We start from the raw sequence: 17,055 nt of genomic DNA on the forward strand, positions 1-17,055 counted from the left end.
CACTCAGTGAGATACTCCGTCACGTTTTGTCCAGTAGATAGGCACTCAGTGAGATACTCCGTCACGTTTTCTCCATTAGAAGGGCACTCAGTGAGACACTACCTCACGTTTTCTCCATTAGAAGTGCACTCAGTGAGACACTTCCTCACGTTTTGTCCAGCAGATAGGCACTCAGTGAGATACTCCGTCACGTTTTCTCCATTAGAAGGGAACTCAGTGAGACACTACCTCACGTTTTCTCCATTAGAAGTGCACTGAGTGAGACACTCCCTCACGTTTTGTCCAGTAGATAGGCACTCAGTGAGACACTCCCTCACGTTTTCTCCATTAGAAGGGCATTCAGTGAGACACTTCCTCACGTTTTGTCCATTAGAAGGGCACTCAGTGAGATACTCCCTCACATTTTCTCCATTAGACGGGCACTCACTGAGACACTCCCTCACATTTTCTCCATTAGAAGGACACTCAGTGAGACACTTCCTCACATTTTCTCCATTAGAAGGGCACTCAGTGAGTCACTCCCTCACGTTTTGTCCATTAGAAGAGGACTCAGTGAGACACACCCTTACGTTTTGTCCATTAGAAGAGGACTCAGTGAGACACTCCCTCACATTTTTTCCATTAGAAGGGCACTCAATGAGACACTCCCTCACGTTTTGTCCATTAGAAGAGGACTCAGTGAGACACTCCCTCTCATTTTTTCCATTAGAAGGGCACTCAGTGAGACACTTCCTCACATTTTCTCCATTAGAAGGGCACTCAGTGAGACACTCCCTCACGTTTTGTCCAGTAGATAGGCACTCAGTGAGACACTCCCTCACGTTTTCTCCATTAGAAGGGCATTCAGTGAGACACTTCCTCACGTTTTGTCCATTAGAAGGGCACTCAGTGAGATACTCCCTCACATTTTCTCCATTAGACGGGCACTCACTGAGACACTCCCTCACATTTTCTCCATTAGAAGGACACTCAGTGAGACACTTCCTCACATTTTCTCCATTAGAAGGGCACTCAGTGAGTCACTCCCTCACGTTTTGTCCATTAGAAGAGGACTCAGTGAGACACACCCTCACGTTTTGTCCATTAGAAGAGGACTCAGTGAGACACTCCCTCACATTTTTTCCATTAGAAGGGCACTCAATGAGACACTCCCTCACGTTTTGTCCATTAGAAGAGGACTCAGTGAGACACTCCCTCTCATTTTTTCCATTAGAAGGGCACTCAGTGAGACACTTCCTCACATTTTCTCCATTAGAAGGGCACTCAGTGAGACACTCCCTCACGTTTTGTCCAGTAGATAGGCACTCAGTGAGACACTTCCTCACGTTTTTTCCATTAGAAGGGCACTCAGTGAGATACTCCCTCACATTTTCTCCATTAGACGGGCACTCAGTGAGACACTCCCTCACATTTTCTCCATTAGAAGGACACTCAGTGAGACACTTCCTCACATTTTCTCCATTAGAAGGGCACTCAGTGAGACACACCCTCACGTTTTGTCCATTAGAAGAGGACTCAGTGAGACACTCCCTCACATTTTTTTCATTAGAAGGGCACTCAATGAGACACTCCCTCACGTTTTGTCCATTAGAAGAGGACTCAGTGAGACACTCCCTCTCATTTTTTCCATTAGAAGGGCACTCAGTGAGACACTTCCTTACATTTTCTCCATTAGAAGGGCACTCACTGAGACACTCCCTCACGTTTTCTCCATTAAACAGGCACTCAGTGAGACACTCCCTCACATTTTGTCCATTAGAAGGGCACTCACTGAGACACTCCCTCACGTTTTCTCCATTAAACGGGCACTCAGTGAGACACTCCCTCACATTTTCTCCATTAGAAGGGCACTCAGTGAGACACTCCCTCACATTTTCTACATTAGATGGGCACTCAGTGAGACACTCCCTCACATTTTCTCTATTAGATGGGCACTCAGTGACACACTCCCTCACATTTTCTCCATTAGAAGGGCACTCAGTGAGACACTCCCTCACATTTTCTCCATTAGAAGGGCACTCAGTGAGACACTCCCTCACATTATCTCCATTAAAAGGGCACTCAGTAACACACTCCCTCACATTTTCTCCATTAGAAGGGCACTCAGTGACACACTCCCTCACATTTTCTCCATTAGAAGGGCACTCAGTGAGACACTCCCTCACAGTTTCTCCATTTGAAGGGCACTCAGTGAGACGCTCCCTCACATTTTCTCCATTAGAAGGGCACTCAGTGAGACACTCCCTCACAGTTTCTCCATTTGAAGAGCACTCATTCAGACACTCCCTCACGTTTTGTCCATTAGAAGAGGACTCAGTGAGACACTACCTCATATTTTCTCTATTTGAAGGGCACTCAGTGAGACACTCCCTCACATTTTGTCCATTAGAACGGCACTTAGTGAGACACTCCCTCACGTTGTCTCCATTAGAAGGGCACTCAGTGAGACACTCCCTCACATTTTCTCCATTAGAAGGGCACTCACTGAGAAACTCCCTCACATTTTCTCTATTAGAAGGGCACTCAGTGAGACACTCCCTCACGTTTTGTCCATTAGAAGAGGACTCAGTGAGACACTCCCTCACTTTTTTCCATTAGAAGGGCACTCAGTGAGACACTCCCTCACGTATTGTCCATTAGAAGAGGACTCAGTGAGTCACTCCCTCACGTTTTGTCCATTAGAAGAGGAGTCAGTGAGACACTCCCTCACGTTTTGTCCATTAGAAGAGGACTCAGTGAGACACTCCCTCACATTTTTTCCATTAGAAGGGCACTCAGTGAGACACTCCCTCACGTTTTGTCCATTAGAAGAGGACTCAGTGAGACACTCCCTCACATTTTTTCCATTAGAAGGGCACTCAGTGAGACACTTCCTCACGTTTTCTCCATTAGAAGGGCACTCAGTGAGACACTCCCTAATGCTTTGTCCATTAGAAGGGCACTCACTGAGACACTCCCTCACGTTTTCTCCATTAAACGGGCACTCAGTGAGACATTCCCTCTCATTATATCCATTAGAAGGGCACTCAGTGACACACTCCCTCACGTTTTGTCCATTAGAAGGGCACTCAGTGAGACACTCCCTCACATTATCTCCATTAGATGGGCACTCAGTGAGACACTCCCTCACATTTTGTCCATTAGAAGGGCACTCAGTGAGACACTCCCTCACGTTTTGTCCATTAGAAGGGCACTCAGTGAGACACTCCCTCACATTATCTCCATTAGATGGGCACTCAGTGAGACACTCCCTCACATTTTGTCCATTAGAAGGGCACTCAGTGAGACACTCCCTCACATTTTGTCCATTAGAAGGGCACTCAGTGAGACACTCCCTCACATTATCTCCATTAGATGGGCACTCAGTGAGACACTCCCTCACATTTTGTCCATTAGAAGGGCACTCAGTGAGACACTCCCTCACGTTTTGTCCATTAGAAGGGCACTCAGTGAGACACTCCCTCACATTATCTCCATTAGATGGGCACTCAGTGAGACACTCCCTCACATTTTGTCCATTAGAAGGGCACTCAGTGAGACACTCCCTCACATTTTGTCCATTAGAAGGGCACTCAGTGAGACACTCCCTCACATTATCTCCATTAGATGGGCACTCAGTGAGACACTCCCTCACATTATCTCCATTAGAAGGGCACTCAGTGAGACACTCCCTCACGTTTTGTTCATTAGAAGGGCACTCACTGAGACACTCCCTCACATTTTCTCCATTAGAAGGGCACTCAGTGAGACACTCCCTCACAGTTTCTCTATTTGAAGGGCACTCAGTGAGACACTCCCTCACGTTTTCTCCATTAGATGGGCACTCATTCAGACACTCCCTCACGTTTTGTCCATTAGAAGAGGACTCAGTAAGTCACTACCTCATATTTTCTCTATTTGAAGGGCACTCAGTGAGACACTCCCTCACATTTTGTCCATTAGAACGGCACTCAGTGAGACACTCCCTCACGTTGTCTCCATTAGAAGGGCACTCAGTGTGACACTCCCTCACTTTTTCTCCATTAAAAGGGCACTCAGTGAGACACTCCCTCACATTTTGTCCATTAGAAGGGCACTCAGTGAGTCACTCCCTCACGTTTTGTCCATTAGAAGGGCACTCACTGAGACACTCCCTCACGTTTTCTCCATTAGAAGGGCACTCAGTGAGACACTCCCTCACGTTTTGTCCAGTAGATAGGCACTCACTGATACACTTCCTCACGTTTTTTCCATTGGAAGGGCACTCAGTGAGACACTACCTCACGTTTTCTCCAGTAGAAGTGCACTGAGTGAGACATTCCCTCACGTTTTACCCATTAGAAGGGCACTCAGTGAGACACTCCCTCAAGTTTTGTCCATTAGAAGGGCACTCAGTGAGTCACTCCCTCACATTTTCTCCATTAGAAGGGCACTCAGTGAGACACTCCCTCACGTTTTCTCCATTAGATGGGCACTCAGTGAGACACTCCCTCACGTTTTGTCTATTAGAAGGGCACTCAGTGAGACACTCCTTCACGTTTTCTCCAGTAGAAGTGCACTGAGTGAGACATTCCCTCACGTTTTACCCATTAGAAGGGCACTCAGTGAGACACTCCCTCAAGTTTTGTCCATTAGAAGGGAACACAGTGAGTCACTCCCTCACATTTTCTCCATTAGAAGGGCACTCAGTGAGACACTCCCTCACATTTTCTCCATTAGAAGGGCACTCAGTGAGACACTCCCTCACATTTTGTCCATTAGAAGAGGACTCAGTGAGACACTCCCTCACGTTTTGTCCATTAGAAGAGTACTCAGTGAGACACTCTCTCATATTTTCTTGCTCAATACGACACATCATCATAGTTTCTCACATTAATTGGGCACCGTACATGGATCTCAATTTTTTTTTGTGAAGGCCAGCAAATTATGGAATTTCTGCCACTGTAGAGGGCAGTTTAGTGATTTTTTTCAATCATTTGGGTACCAGGAGGGGGCGGTTGCCCCCCACCAGGGGCTATGATCGTGTGCTACACATTATTACTCTATATTTTAAAGTTTACATTCCATTTTCCCATTCAAATAAACATTTTAAACCTTTACTTGCTGTATAATCCCAAATTATACCGAATGCAGCATTACGTCTTCTTTATTTACTTTTCCTTTCCATCTCATTGGCTTATACAGTTTTTCATACATTCATTTCGGTTAGATTATATTTCTCATTTGGTCTTGTGTGATTTTACATGTCTCCCATTTATTAATCAATGTTATCATATGTCTTTACTATCAGCCACATCAAAACTGTGTCCTGTCATTTTCATTTGGTGCCTTAATGACTAGCCACCGATGACAGCTACAGTTCAACTTTTCTTCATATTCTCAGATTTCTTCATTTATGATGCTTTTGTATATATGATTCTTATTTGGTAGTTAATATTATTATATGACTTTACTATCTGACAAATCAAATGTGTGTGCTGTTACTTTCGTTTGGTCTTTTAAGATCCAGCTACATTAAATAGCTACAATTCATCTTTCCTGCATAATTGGTTTTGTCTGTAAGGAGTTTCATCTGCCAAACCATTATACCTACGTTCCTGGTGACCGTATTGGTGAGGAGATTCTGCTGTACGATCTGCTAGCCCAAGTACTCATGTCCCAGTGTCGATTTGCTAGTGCTGTTGCAAAAGTTCACCTCTAGTGGGCAGTAGGAGTCCATATTTTCAACCATAGAGCCTTTTCTTCCAGCCCTGGTTAATTAAATATGTCATACCTTCTGGATTCCCAGCATGATTTTACCAGTATGTTTGAGTTTTAATATTGATATACCATCATGGATATACATGCCATTATTTCTGTTATCCCCACCATAAATATCCATCCATTCTTCCCCTATCTAATCACTTTGAAGTGGGGGCGTTAGGACCCTGTGCCTCTATCCCAAAGGATGTGGGTTTGAATCCTGTGGCCATTAGAATGATATTGTTGGGCTTTGACTGTGACAGCTGCTGTAGGGATGCTGGACATTAGCTGACCTGGGCTCAGATCCTAAAACTTGCTCTCAGTGGTATATATGTCGGTGTCTCTCATGGACATCAGTATGTAATATGTGAAAAGTATTTTTGATAGTAGTTTTTCAACTATATATTTATAGTTCAGCTACATTATGATAATATATTTTAAATTTACAAAACAGAAATCTGCAGTACAGTATCAGCAATATATTTCTTTGGTTTAACTGGGAATAACCATACATGCATGTAAAGCCATGCATATTACATACATTATACTGTTTATAAGACTATTAATTAAATATTGTAGGAAGTATTGCCACAGGCAGCTATTATTGGAGTCCAAACACTATGGCATTAATAGATGCTTTGGCCACATTTAACATCAAATGATCCATTACAATGTCTGTAAATGAATGTGCATAAAGTGTGGAAACATTTAGTGTTTGCATGGCTTTTGAATATCTGCATTACTGTATAAGGGCCTATGGACTGTAGCGCCACCATGAGGCCAACCAATGTGTACAGTCCGTTTATCTGCCGCAATTTGTTACACATTCATTCATCGTACTGGACTTTTATCTACTGTAACTTGTTACATATTTATTTGGTGGAATTTATTGTATATCTGCTTTTGTTTTAATCTTGTTTCATTTAAACTAATATGTCTATATTTTACTTCTCTTTTATTCTCTCTGGTAATTATTCATGTACTTTTCTGACTGTTCTAGCTATTCTTCTTATGTCATTTTATTTCTTTTGTCTCTTTATCTTAAACATATTATAATTTATGTAAAGCACTTTGGGCTACATGTATGTATGTATACAAATAAAAGTTATTATTATTATTATTATTATTATTATGCCTGTATCTTATTCCTGGCCTGGATAGTGGAAGGAATATTGCATCAACAAATTTCAGAATCAGAATCATTTTATTTCACCACGTATGTTACACATATGAGGAATTTGACTTGGCGCCCGCACACATGATAGACATGTAACATATTACACAAGCGGACAGGTACAGATGTGCAGTGTATTACATAAATTCAAGGAAACAAACTAAGGAAAGGATAAAAAAAAAGAATATGATGAATATTTCATGATTCTCAGTCATATACAAGGGTAGTTATAGCTTGCTGAAGTTTGATTGGCTGTTGTCAGCCATGTTTGATGAGTAGATTAACTTTGATTTGTTGGGACCGTGGGCATGAACGCGGATACAAAATTTCATCTTTTTATGTCCAATGGTTGGCGAACTGTAAGTTAATTTGAGTTATAGCTCTCCCCCTATTGGACGATTTTTATTAACCTAATAGGCTTAAATAAAGAAGAGCCTGAACCTGCTAATTACTAGTGAGGCAAAGCAACCCCATCTCACATAATTATATATTTCCATTATGATAACATTCCGTAAACCTATGGATTATTGGAAGAGCACAGTAATCCTACCTACAATGGATTTTTGTGTCTTATTTCTGACATAATTACCCAGTCACGTGCGATGTTCATATTCAGTAACTAACTTCTTGACTGCACTGTTATGCAGGCACAGCACAATAAGGTCTGGATGCTGTCCAACCGAATAGCTACTTCAGCATTAGTTCAAATACAAGAACTCGTGGCCATAGGTGGAAATTAGCGGGAGAACATTTCAAACTGGATTTAAGGAAGCACTTCTTTACACAGCGTGTAGTCAGAGTATGGAATAGTCTTCCTGATAACGTAGTGCAAGCTGAATCCTTGGGTTCCTTTAAATCAGAGCTAGATAAGATTTTAACAACTCTGCGCTATTAGTTGAGTTCTCCCCAAGCGAGTTCGATGGGCCGAATGGCCTCCTCTCGTTTGTATAGTTCTTATGTTCTTACAGTATGTTCTTATGTTCTTGACCTGCCTTAAACATTGTTTTTGGGCTACTTTTTAAAATACACACTAACATTAGAGACACCTATTACTTTGATGTCAGATCTAGGTGTTTCCAGCTCCTTCAATCATACATATCACAAATTTCACATATATCGTGTTGCACATATGTACACATTGGATTTCATGGGTTATCATATGGGCATGCAAGTGTACATACTCATGATGAATAAAGTGCTATTTCATTTCAAGTGTCATATGACTCAGTGTGGCACACTGGTGCTTGAACTGTGCTCCACACCTTCAAGGCTGGGGGTTTGAATCTTGTATGTGCTTTTCCTCTCACACCTTGTTGAGTTTGCATGTTCTCCTCCTGCGGAACAAAAACATGCAGTTTGGTTATTTGGTATCTCTCGGTCCCCTGCAATGGACCGACCTCATTCAAGATGTACCCCAGCCTATACATTACATTTACCTAATGCTTTTATCCAAAGTGACTTGGAAAGGTTAAAATTTAAGTTTTAAGTTAAGTTCAGTTCCGCCCACTGCAATTCTCTGCTCAGTAATCCTTCGCCCCGCCAACCTGTTCAACTCCGCCCACGACTCGCCATCCGAACCATTCGTCACTTACGTCTTCAGAAGTGAAAAGCTGACAAGAAGACGCCTCGGGAGCTCTGGTCATTTACTTTGATATGATTGGTTTGCTTCCAATGGTCGATTTATTGTGTATGACGGTTTTTGGTTTTATTGGATTTCTGATTTTTCGCATTGGCCCTCTCTGTACCTTCGCTTTGGTTTATTAGCTGTTTGGTTTCGATCTCTCGCCTGGTTTTGGTTTACGTCTTTGCGCGCCCCTCGGAGTTTGACGCTTTGTTCAGTGTGTATGTTAGGTGCGTGGTTGCCATTTTTGTTGTATGCTGTTGTTTGGATAGGGAGTGAAACAATCATTTCGTGGACAAAATACATTTCCTCCACAAAATGACTTTCTTCTGTCCACAAAATGCAAAGTGCTGATATCAATTCTGTGCACAAAATGAAACATTCCTTTTCATTTCTGTGCACAAAAAAGTGAAGTCTCTTTGCTTTTCTGGACAGAATGCAGCAAGGCATTATTTGACTTTGTCATTAAATAATGTGTTTTGTGGTACAAATTGTATTTTCCTACACGAAAATGAGTCTCTATACCTTGCATGACTATGGGTTCCCCTTTCCATGCATAGTCTGCCAGCACAGAGACAGCTGCATTTGGAGTAGTGCCCTAATTGGGAGGCATGGACTGATGTCAAATGGTATCGTACCTTGTTCAGCGATGAATCTTGGTTCTGCATTGCCCCGGCTGACCATTGTGTGGGCGTATGATTGGGGGTGCGGTGCCAAACCCTACTGACATGAGACCAGCAGTGTGCCCATACTGCCAACTCTGTTCTCCATTTCATCTGATATTATAATCATTATGATAGTCACATGACCTTTTACCACGTGCAGATGCATTACATTTCCACCACTCCATTTGGGTGCTTAACTTTTTTTGTTACTGAGGATATTTTTTAAAGAAGTAAGATATGCCAGCAAAAATGTAAAGCGGAATCACTAGAGTAACTCATGCGACCGAATTAACATTAGAGGATACCATGTGTGCAGTTGCGTCAGAAACAGCGTCATGATTATACAATAATATTATAATTTTAAGTGAAATTGCTTTGTCAGGTTCTTACACGAAGGTAAGCGTTTATTAAATATTTGCGATAGGGTATGCTGCCGGAAATTTTAAGTAAGGGATAATGTACAGGCAGCCGGTAGTTATCGCAGAAATAAGCCCCGACAGTGTGATCAGGACCCGACGCGAAGCGGAGCGCTTATTACACGGCTACTTGCCACATAAGGAAAAAAACTAGACATGAATATGAATTTGAAACATTTTATTGGCATATTTGTTTTAAATTAACATTTTTAAACGGTAATCTTTGTTGGCGCGGAGGGATTTTAAACATACAAGTAGTACCGGCTATGCGTTATTACTTTGGAGCGGTTATTATTTGAAAAGAATGAACCTGCAAATGTCTCAACTGACCAATCAGAATCAGGCATTCCTGAGAGCCGTGTAATAATGTAGTTTAAACGTACACAGATATTGTTTAACTTGTTGCTTCATTATACACTCCCCTTGTCGCGTCCTTCACACCTGAACCTCCTGTCTCCTCCCTAACACGGCCCTGCTGAGCCACGCCTGTTGCTTGTTACCCCTCGTCGGTCCTTGTATTTAAGTACCTGTTTGTCTCGTCAGCCCCAGTCCGGTCATTGATATCGTGCCTGCCTTTTACTTTTGCCTTTCTTGGTTGGCAGTCCACGATCCCTCGTGATCCATTCGTTTCCAGTCTCTGCCCATTTACAGCAATAAACCTTTCCTCTTTGTTTCACCACCACGCCTCCCCTCCAGTCCTTAGTTCTTTACGTCACGACACCACTACGCAGGTAAGCCCAGGAAAACGAAACTTTGGGAAGCAGAAGTGAGGTATAGCCTTAGGATAAGTTGCGTTTAAACCTGTATCACTTGAGCACCTGTTATACAATGATGGCGTATTACAACCAGCAACCGTTTTTTAACCCAGTAAGTAAAATTACATATGGCTTTAGAAAACATGCTATTTATGTATGATGGGCAAATTATAATCGCCGTAGTTTTCACTTTGCATTTAATTCAGCATTTTAATGTTAGACAATGTGAATTCACAGCTTTTGACTTTACAGTATGACTATGCCAATTGCACCATCCGATGTTAAACATAGGCTATATATCATCCTTAAAGTATATTAAATATATCATCACTTATTTCCACAGACTGTCCCCTTCACCGGTTCTATTCAAGGTGGACTTCAAGATGGGAAGACGATCACCATTACCGGAAAAGTTAAAGAAAATGCGAAGAGGTTCTGGACTTAATTTGACTAGATTTAAGTCTAAACCGGGTTCTACTAGTACAGGGTTTCCGCTATCTTTGAAGTCGTTAAAAAGTCTGAAATTCAATAATCTGAATTTTAGCCCTTAAAATGACAGAGGCCAACGATTTTTCTTAGAAATTGACTGGATTATTAACTAAAATCACGAATCCAATTATAACTATCTGCAGTTTACTGCTGTCGGAAAAAAAGTTTAAAAATGACAGCAGGCTTCCTAAGTTTAAAATCCCGCTGCATGCGAGTACAGCCAGCTGTAAGCTGCTGAGTAGGCTACTCCACAATTATAAGCTAAGATATATATATATATATTTTTTCCTATTTCAAGTTATGTATGGGTAATTACCTGATACATTATTTTTCTTTGCATAATGTGTAAGTTGCCTACGTTTTTCATTGTTCTTTAGTCGTTTGGGGAGTGTAAAAAACATGATTTTCATTGCGCCGCCACGCCTTGGATATGTGTTATTTTTATTGCTATATCGTCTCTTGTGAATTAGTCTAATATGTCATAGTCCCTTTCATTCAAACGAGTACCGCACTGTACAGCACTATATAATAATATACAATGTACTTTATTATTACTGTGTGGTAATGTCTTACTGTGCATAATTTATCAGTTCAACTTTACCATACGCATGAAGGCTACACGGAAATCACGCTGTGTATGGGGTCCGCGGGTGGTTTGTTGTTATCCGTTGTCTTAAGAACGCATCACCCGTGTCTACGGGGAGGCTACTGTACTTTTATAAAGCTGCATTAACTGAAGTCTCGCTTTTAAATTTGCTTTGGGAGAAAAAATATTACGCTTTAACGAAACAACAAAACGAAACCAACATGGAGCCAATAATTACTACCTGCTAAGCATTAACTGTGTAGCCCAGTTTTATCGGAGCACGCCCAGTTAGTTTTGCGATATGGTGTGTGGGCTACTGTGGCCGTCTCCTCTCAGCAATAACAAAAAAATAAATAACTGAATGTTCATGACGAATATGAATAAATAAATTTACTTTGCGAGTAATTCCGGGACTCTTATCTCCCTTCACATCCTTCATACTTTTTTGCCAGCATGGATGTGAAATAGCTCAACAAATTGCAATCACAATGGTTTTTAAAATTTTTAAAAAGGTCTTACATCTTAAATTCAACTTGTTGAAACCTGCAGAAACCCTGTACTAACACAAGTCGTGAAGTTATTGGGAGAGAAGGGATCGTGTCAACTGAATTGCGAGTGAAATCTCATTTCTGGATCTTGTACTTTACGCCAGGGTCCATGTGAACTTGCAGTGCGGGTCATGGGCGGAAGCGGACGTAGCGCTTCACTTCAACCCGAGGTTTGATAGTCATCCTGCATACGTGGTCCTGAACACCTACAGGAACTCAGCGTGGGGCGCAGAGGAGCGAAAGTACGAGGCTCCTTTCCCTCGGGGCTCCACATTCACACTGACTATCATGGTCAGTCCTGACAAATACAAGGTCAGAAGAATGAAACACCGCTTTCATTACCATCACATATAGATCATATAATTATTAATCAGTTTACTGTGTAAGAGCCGATTTTAATTGATATGGGGGGGAGTAAAGGGTCATTCCTATTATATGCACATTTCATGCACCATCAAAAATGCCATAAAGTACTGATATTACTTGGTTTTATTTTAAGATATCAAATAAATAGACCCCAAGGTCAACTGTAATTAGTGTAATTACTTCATCCTCAGTTGATGGCTAATGGGAACCACTTCATGGAATTTAATCACCGTATCCCCTTCGGTCAAGTGGACACCATCGCAGTGGATGGTGGAGTTGAGCTGGCCTCCATCAGCTTCCAAAATCCCATGGTGAGCCAACAGGCAGGTTGCAACCTGAAAATTACTGGACAAGACTAGCTGCACATTGAATGAATTTGTAGGATCTGAAAAGAAATTAGTTTTGTTGCGTAACATTAAATGCTAATGGTGTTTTTTCCCTCTGCAGGCTCCATATATGCCACCACAGCAAGCATTTCCTGTATGTTTCAACTTGGAATGATTTTACCGAAAACGCACACGATCAAAATGATTAACTTATGTTGCCCAAGAAAATGAAAATGACTTATACTGCATTGTCAGGATTGACTTAAAGCAGAGGTGTCAAACTCTGCACATTTTTTGAATCATTTAATACACCTGATTCAACTCTTTCTGCTAATTATCACACAGCTCTTGAGCTGAATCATTTGTGGTGGAACAGAGAAAGAACTAAGCTACACAGGGCTCCGGCCTTCTAGGACTGGATTTGGACTTCCCTGACTTAGTGTCAATGCTTTGGTTGTCGTGGATCACCTGACACTTGTGCACTTTAATAATTCTCAAATGTATAAACTTAAGGGCAATTTGACGTATGGCAGCGTGCAGACAAAACTGGTGTATCATGCGAAGGCAGTGGTTTCATGCAATACTCACATTCTTTCATAAGTTTTTAATTTTAAAAAATGACCATTTTGGTTCAGCTCACCGCTGCCTTTTTCTGAAATTTGAAACCTTCTTTGGGCATGTTATTGTTAAAACGGTTTTGTTGTTTTAAAACGGTTTTTTTTTCTCCCTCTCTTTTAGTCTTACTGTCCTCCTCCCCAAGCTTTTCCTGTAAGTATTCACACGCTAGCAATGCTAACTGAAGGAGTGCAGTGGCGCTCTGCAGTGCTGTCGTTAGATGTCGTGAGACGCCTTAGGGCAACTGGGAAGAGAACTCTATGAAAAACAAAATGAACCATTTACAACAAGGGAAATCATATTGGAGAGACAAATACAAAAAAGTGAACTAAAGAAACACTACAATTGTGTTTGCTTCTAATGAATATGAATAACTGTTTGTATTATTAACAAAATGACCTTCTTTACTATTTCAGCTACAGTATGGTGCATTTCTGGTAGGTACCAGAATTTGGATAATAGGAGCAAAGTAGTCGGGGCCGGAGTGGGACTGAATTTCTGACCCTGTTTCCATTAACATATCCATTATCAAGGCTGTTGAACGCAGATTCTTGTCGCCTCATCAAACAAGGCACGACCCAAATGCAGACTGCGTTCAAAGAAAACCGTACATAGGGGGTGTTTATTAAGACAAACAGGTCGGGTTCACACACGTTGACAGGTTAGAGCCGATTTATACTCGATACTTTCATGACACTTTCAAGCCACTCCATGCTGTAATAGCAGAGAAACATGCCTGTAAAAATTACATCAACGCAAAATTAAGGCATGTAGCTCCCATCCGAGCAAAAATGTGGCCTGTCTGTGATTCCCCTGAGGAGCAGATTGGGAAACACAGGGCTAGGACATCCTGAATGTCAGCCTTAGTGCATGACTATGAAATGAGTAAATATTGTGGGCTGGTAGATACAATTATTTGGGCATTTTGTCTTTTTCAATTCACCTCTTCTACGTTTTTCTTTCCATTTTCCAAATTTCCAGAACTCCCTCAGTCCTTTCTTTGTGATTTTTGAGATGAGACTGTGAATGACCTAAACTCAGGCTTCATCATCGTATGTTACAGTACTGAGAACCAAAACTCACTCAGTCCTCATTGTAATCCAATGAAGAACTTTTAACAGTGAATTTTTAGAAATTTGCTCTTCAGTTACCAATCTGCTCTCATAGCCTGACAATAGAACTAAAAGTTGAAGAAATTTCTTTGTTTTGAATTTTTTCTTTTTTTCATTTACCTTTCCCATATTCCCTTTTCAGTGGTACTTTTTTTTTGCAAAGGTGGCTTGTCAGGATTACTTCTTGGGAAGAAAGGCCACAATCAGATGTTTTTGTTATTCTGTCAGACATTACACATCATCTGAAGAGGTGGCTAAGAAAATATTCCCTTACAGGGATGTAGTTGACTTCTTACCTGACTGTGATTTAATTTAATATTGTTGCCATAACTCTTTATTTTACAGGCCATGCCTAGATATTCTCCCTCCTTTGTAAGTACACCCCCCTCGATTTACCATCCAATAACCATCGTTGCCATGGTGCTCACATCACAGTGGGCGTGGCCAGAGTGTCCTGGTGACTCCAATTGTTTTTTGTGCACCCAGGTCATTCCGTACAAGGCCACCATTCGAGGTGGACTTCGTGCGGGGAGGAACATCACCATCCAGGGCGTGGTCCATCCGGACGCTAAAAGGTCTGGTGCAAGCAGGATCTCACACCTGTGTGACACAGATCATTTATATTACATTTGATTTATTTAGCAGATCGTTTGTCGAAAGTGAGATACAATTGAGAAAACCAGATCAGACAGTTCCTGGAGCAATTGAGGGTTAAGGGTCTTGCTCAGGTGCCCAACACTGAAATCACTCTGCCAACCATGGGATTTGAACCAACCCCCTTCTGATCACAGGCGCAGCATACTAACCCACTGAACCACACACGGCCCCATGGTGTGTGTGAGACCAGGATGTAGCTTCACGCATTTAATTAGCTATTTGCACACATCAATGGTGATGACAGTCACTTTATGCATTGAAAGCAATTTTTTTCAGCCTGAGGTCATTACATCAGTTTATAAGAGAGGTTTTGTTCTCTGAATCATGTGCTTTGTCCCTTTGTTGATCATTGGGGGTTAGAGGTAAGGAGACACAGGACAGGAGAAATAACAAAAATAATGTCTTCTTGACATCTATACACAGGTTCCACGTCAACCTGAGCTATGGGTCAGGGATCGCCCTGCATTTTAACCCCCGCTTTGATGAGAACACGGTGGTGCGCAACAACCAGGTGCAAGGCAGATGGGGCACAGAGGAACGTTCTGGAGGCATGCCCTTCAGCCGAGGCCAGACGTTCACGGTAACGGGCGCCACCTCTACTCCTTTCCCATTGAATTTGCTGGAGGTCTTGTGTCACAAGTGTACTGTGGTTGGATACTGAAGCATCTTCCAACTGCTTCTCTAGTACACGTTTGTGGGGAGTTTGGAGCCTGTCCTAGGCAGTATAGGGCACAATGCAGGGGTACATCCTAGATGTGATCGCAGGGCACACAGAATCATACACTTACTCTACATGTGTCAGTTTCTATGTTTTCCTTGTGTCACTGTGGATTTCCTCCAAGTTCTCTACTCCCCACTTTAACTGCAATGGTCACATAACGAGTCCATGCTTGATACTGGTGTTTGCAAAGTATTTATTCTTTGGTTAGTGTATCTTGGAATATTTGTATTTGAAACAAAGTACCAGTTGAGTACTCTGTGACTGTGACTCTTTATACTCAACTGGTTCATTGAAACAAAATCTTGGTCTGGATTTGTACTCTCTGGACCTGAAATCTCCACCGTGAAAATAGAAATTTTACAATTACAAATATTTAGTGTCTCTCCAATAAAACTCAGAAATACACATATACATTTAATAACCAAGTTCACCAATTTAAAACAATATAGATCGCTAGCCGTAAATGCATGGTATGCTAACACACGGTTAGCGATATTAGAATAAACCATTTACTGAAATCTTACATCACTTTCCTAACTTCCTTTTGCTTTAAAAAATTAAAACTGTAACAGTGTACTGCAAATAAATTAATTTTATTTCATGTGTCTGCCTTCTGGACCAACTGTAGAATTCACGAACTTCCCGCCTCCTAAATCAAGTGCATGTCACGTTATCCAAATCACCACACGGTATTAGCTGCATCCACCACCAGAGGGAGTGTTTGGCTCAAATATTGTGCATGTGCTCTGTGATACACTGCCACTCCTTCCAGGATGTCTCCTCCCTTGTTTCCTGTTTTTCATTGGATAGGTTCCAGACTCAACCCAGTACAGGAAGAGCCCGTGTGGAAAAATGGGTGAAATAGATGAGTGTCACTATGAATATTAAAGCTATCAATGATTTAAATACAATAAACTCAAGTAACGTCAGATATGCAGGAGGCCGTGTCACTAGTCATGCTTTGCTTCTATGTCTTCAGATATCTGCTTCTTCTCTGAGGCCTCATTCTTTCTTTTCAGATGATTGTCATTTGTGAAAGTCATTTGTACAGGATTATCGTCAATGGCGTACAGGCATTCACCTTCAACCACCGCCACCGGAACTTACGGCAGATCAGTATCTTGGAAGTGGATGGAAATCTGACCTTGACCTCAGTAACGTTCTGAAGAAGGCAGGCGGTTTATCAGATTATATGATAAAACAAATGAAAAAACAATCTAATATATTCCTACTTCTGCCAACTTTACCTGTTTGTGTCCATGAATAAATTGATGTTGAAATTA

The 17,055-nt window shown here is 41.6% G+C and overlaps 1 protein-coding gene across 3 annotated transcripts; it reads left to right on the top strand.

Annotated features, from left to right (window-relative positions):
- Positions 1-10,326: 10,326 nt before the first annotated feature.
- LOC140579113 (galectin-9-like) lies at positions 10,327-17,055 on the top strand. 3 transcript variants are annotated; one of them, XM_072701466.1, is made up of 12 exons: positions 10,327-10,464; positions 10,696-10,784; positions 12,080-12,287; positions 12,533-12,652; positions 12,789-12,821; positions 13,406-13,435; positions 13,699-13,719; positions 14,740-14,766; positions 14,881-14,969; positions 15,475-15,631; positions 16,583-16,628; positions 16,792-17,055. In XM_072701466.1, exons 1-12 carry the CDS (start codon positions 10,426-10,428, stop codon positions 16,806-16,808), a joined length of 876 nt encoding a protein of 291 aa, XP_072557567.1. In that variant the 5' UTR covers positions 10,327-10,425; the 3' UTR covers positions 16,809-17,055. The 3 variants fall into 3 exon arrangements, with proteins under 3 accessions (XP_072557567.1, XP_072557565.1, XP_072557566.1); XM_072701464.1 differs by lacking the exon at positions 16,583-16,628; XM_072701465.1 differs by having other exon boundaries at positions 16,583-16,799.

Source organism: Paramormyrops kingsleyae, chromosome 17 (genome assembly GCF_048594095.1).
Source record: "Paramormyrops kingsleyae isolate MSU_618 chromosome 17, PKINGS_0.4, whole genome shotgun sequence".
Taxonomy (NCBI): Eukaryota; Metazoa; Chordata; class Actinopteri; order Osteoglossiformes; family Mormyridae; genus Paramormyrops; species Paramormyrops kingsleyae.

What these genes read in the sequence shown, in the direction of transcription:
- LOC140579113 (XM_072701464.1), top strand. Translation starts at nt 10,426, where the DNA reads ATGATGGCGTATTACAACCAGCAACCGTTTTTTAACCCA. An exon ending in GTTAAAGAAAATGCGAAGAG is followed by an intron (nt 10,785 to 12,079) that starts GTTCTGGACTTA and finishes ACTTTACGCCAG; the next exon opens with GGTCCATGTGAACTTGCAGT. An exon ending in CACCACAGCAAGCATTTCCT is followed by an intron (nt 12,822 to 13,405) that starts GTATGTTTCAAC and finishes CCTCTCTTTTAG; the next exon opens with TCTTACTGTCCTCCTCCCCA.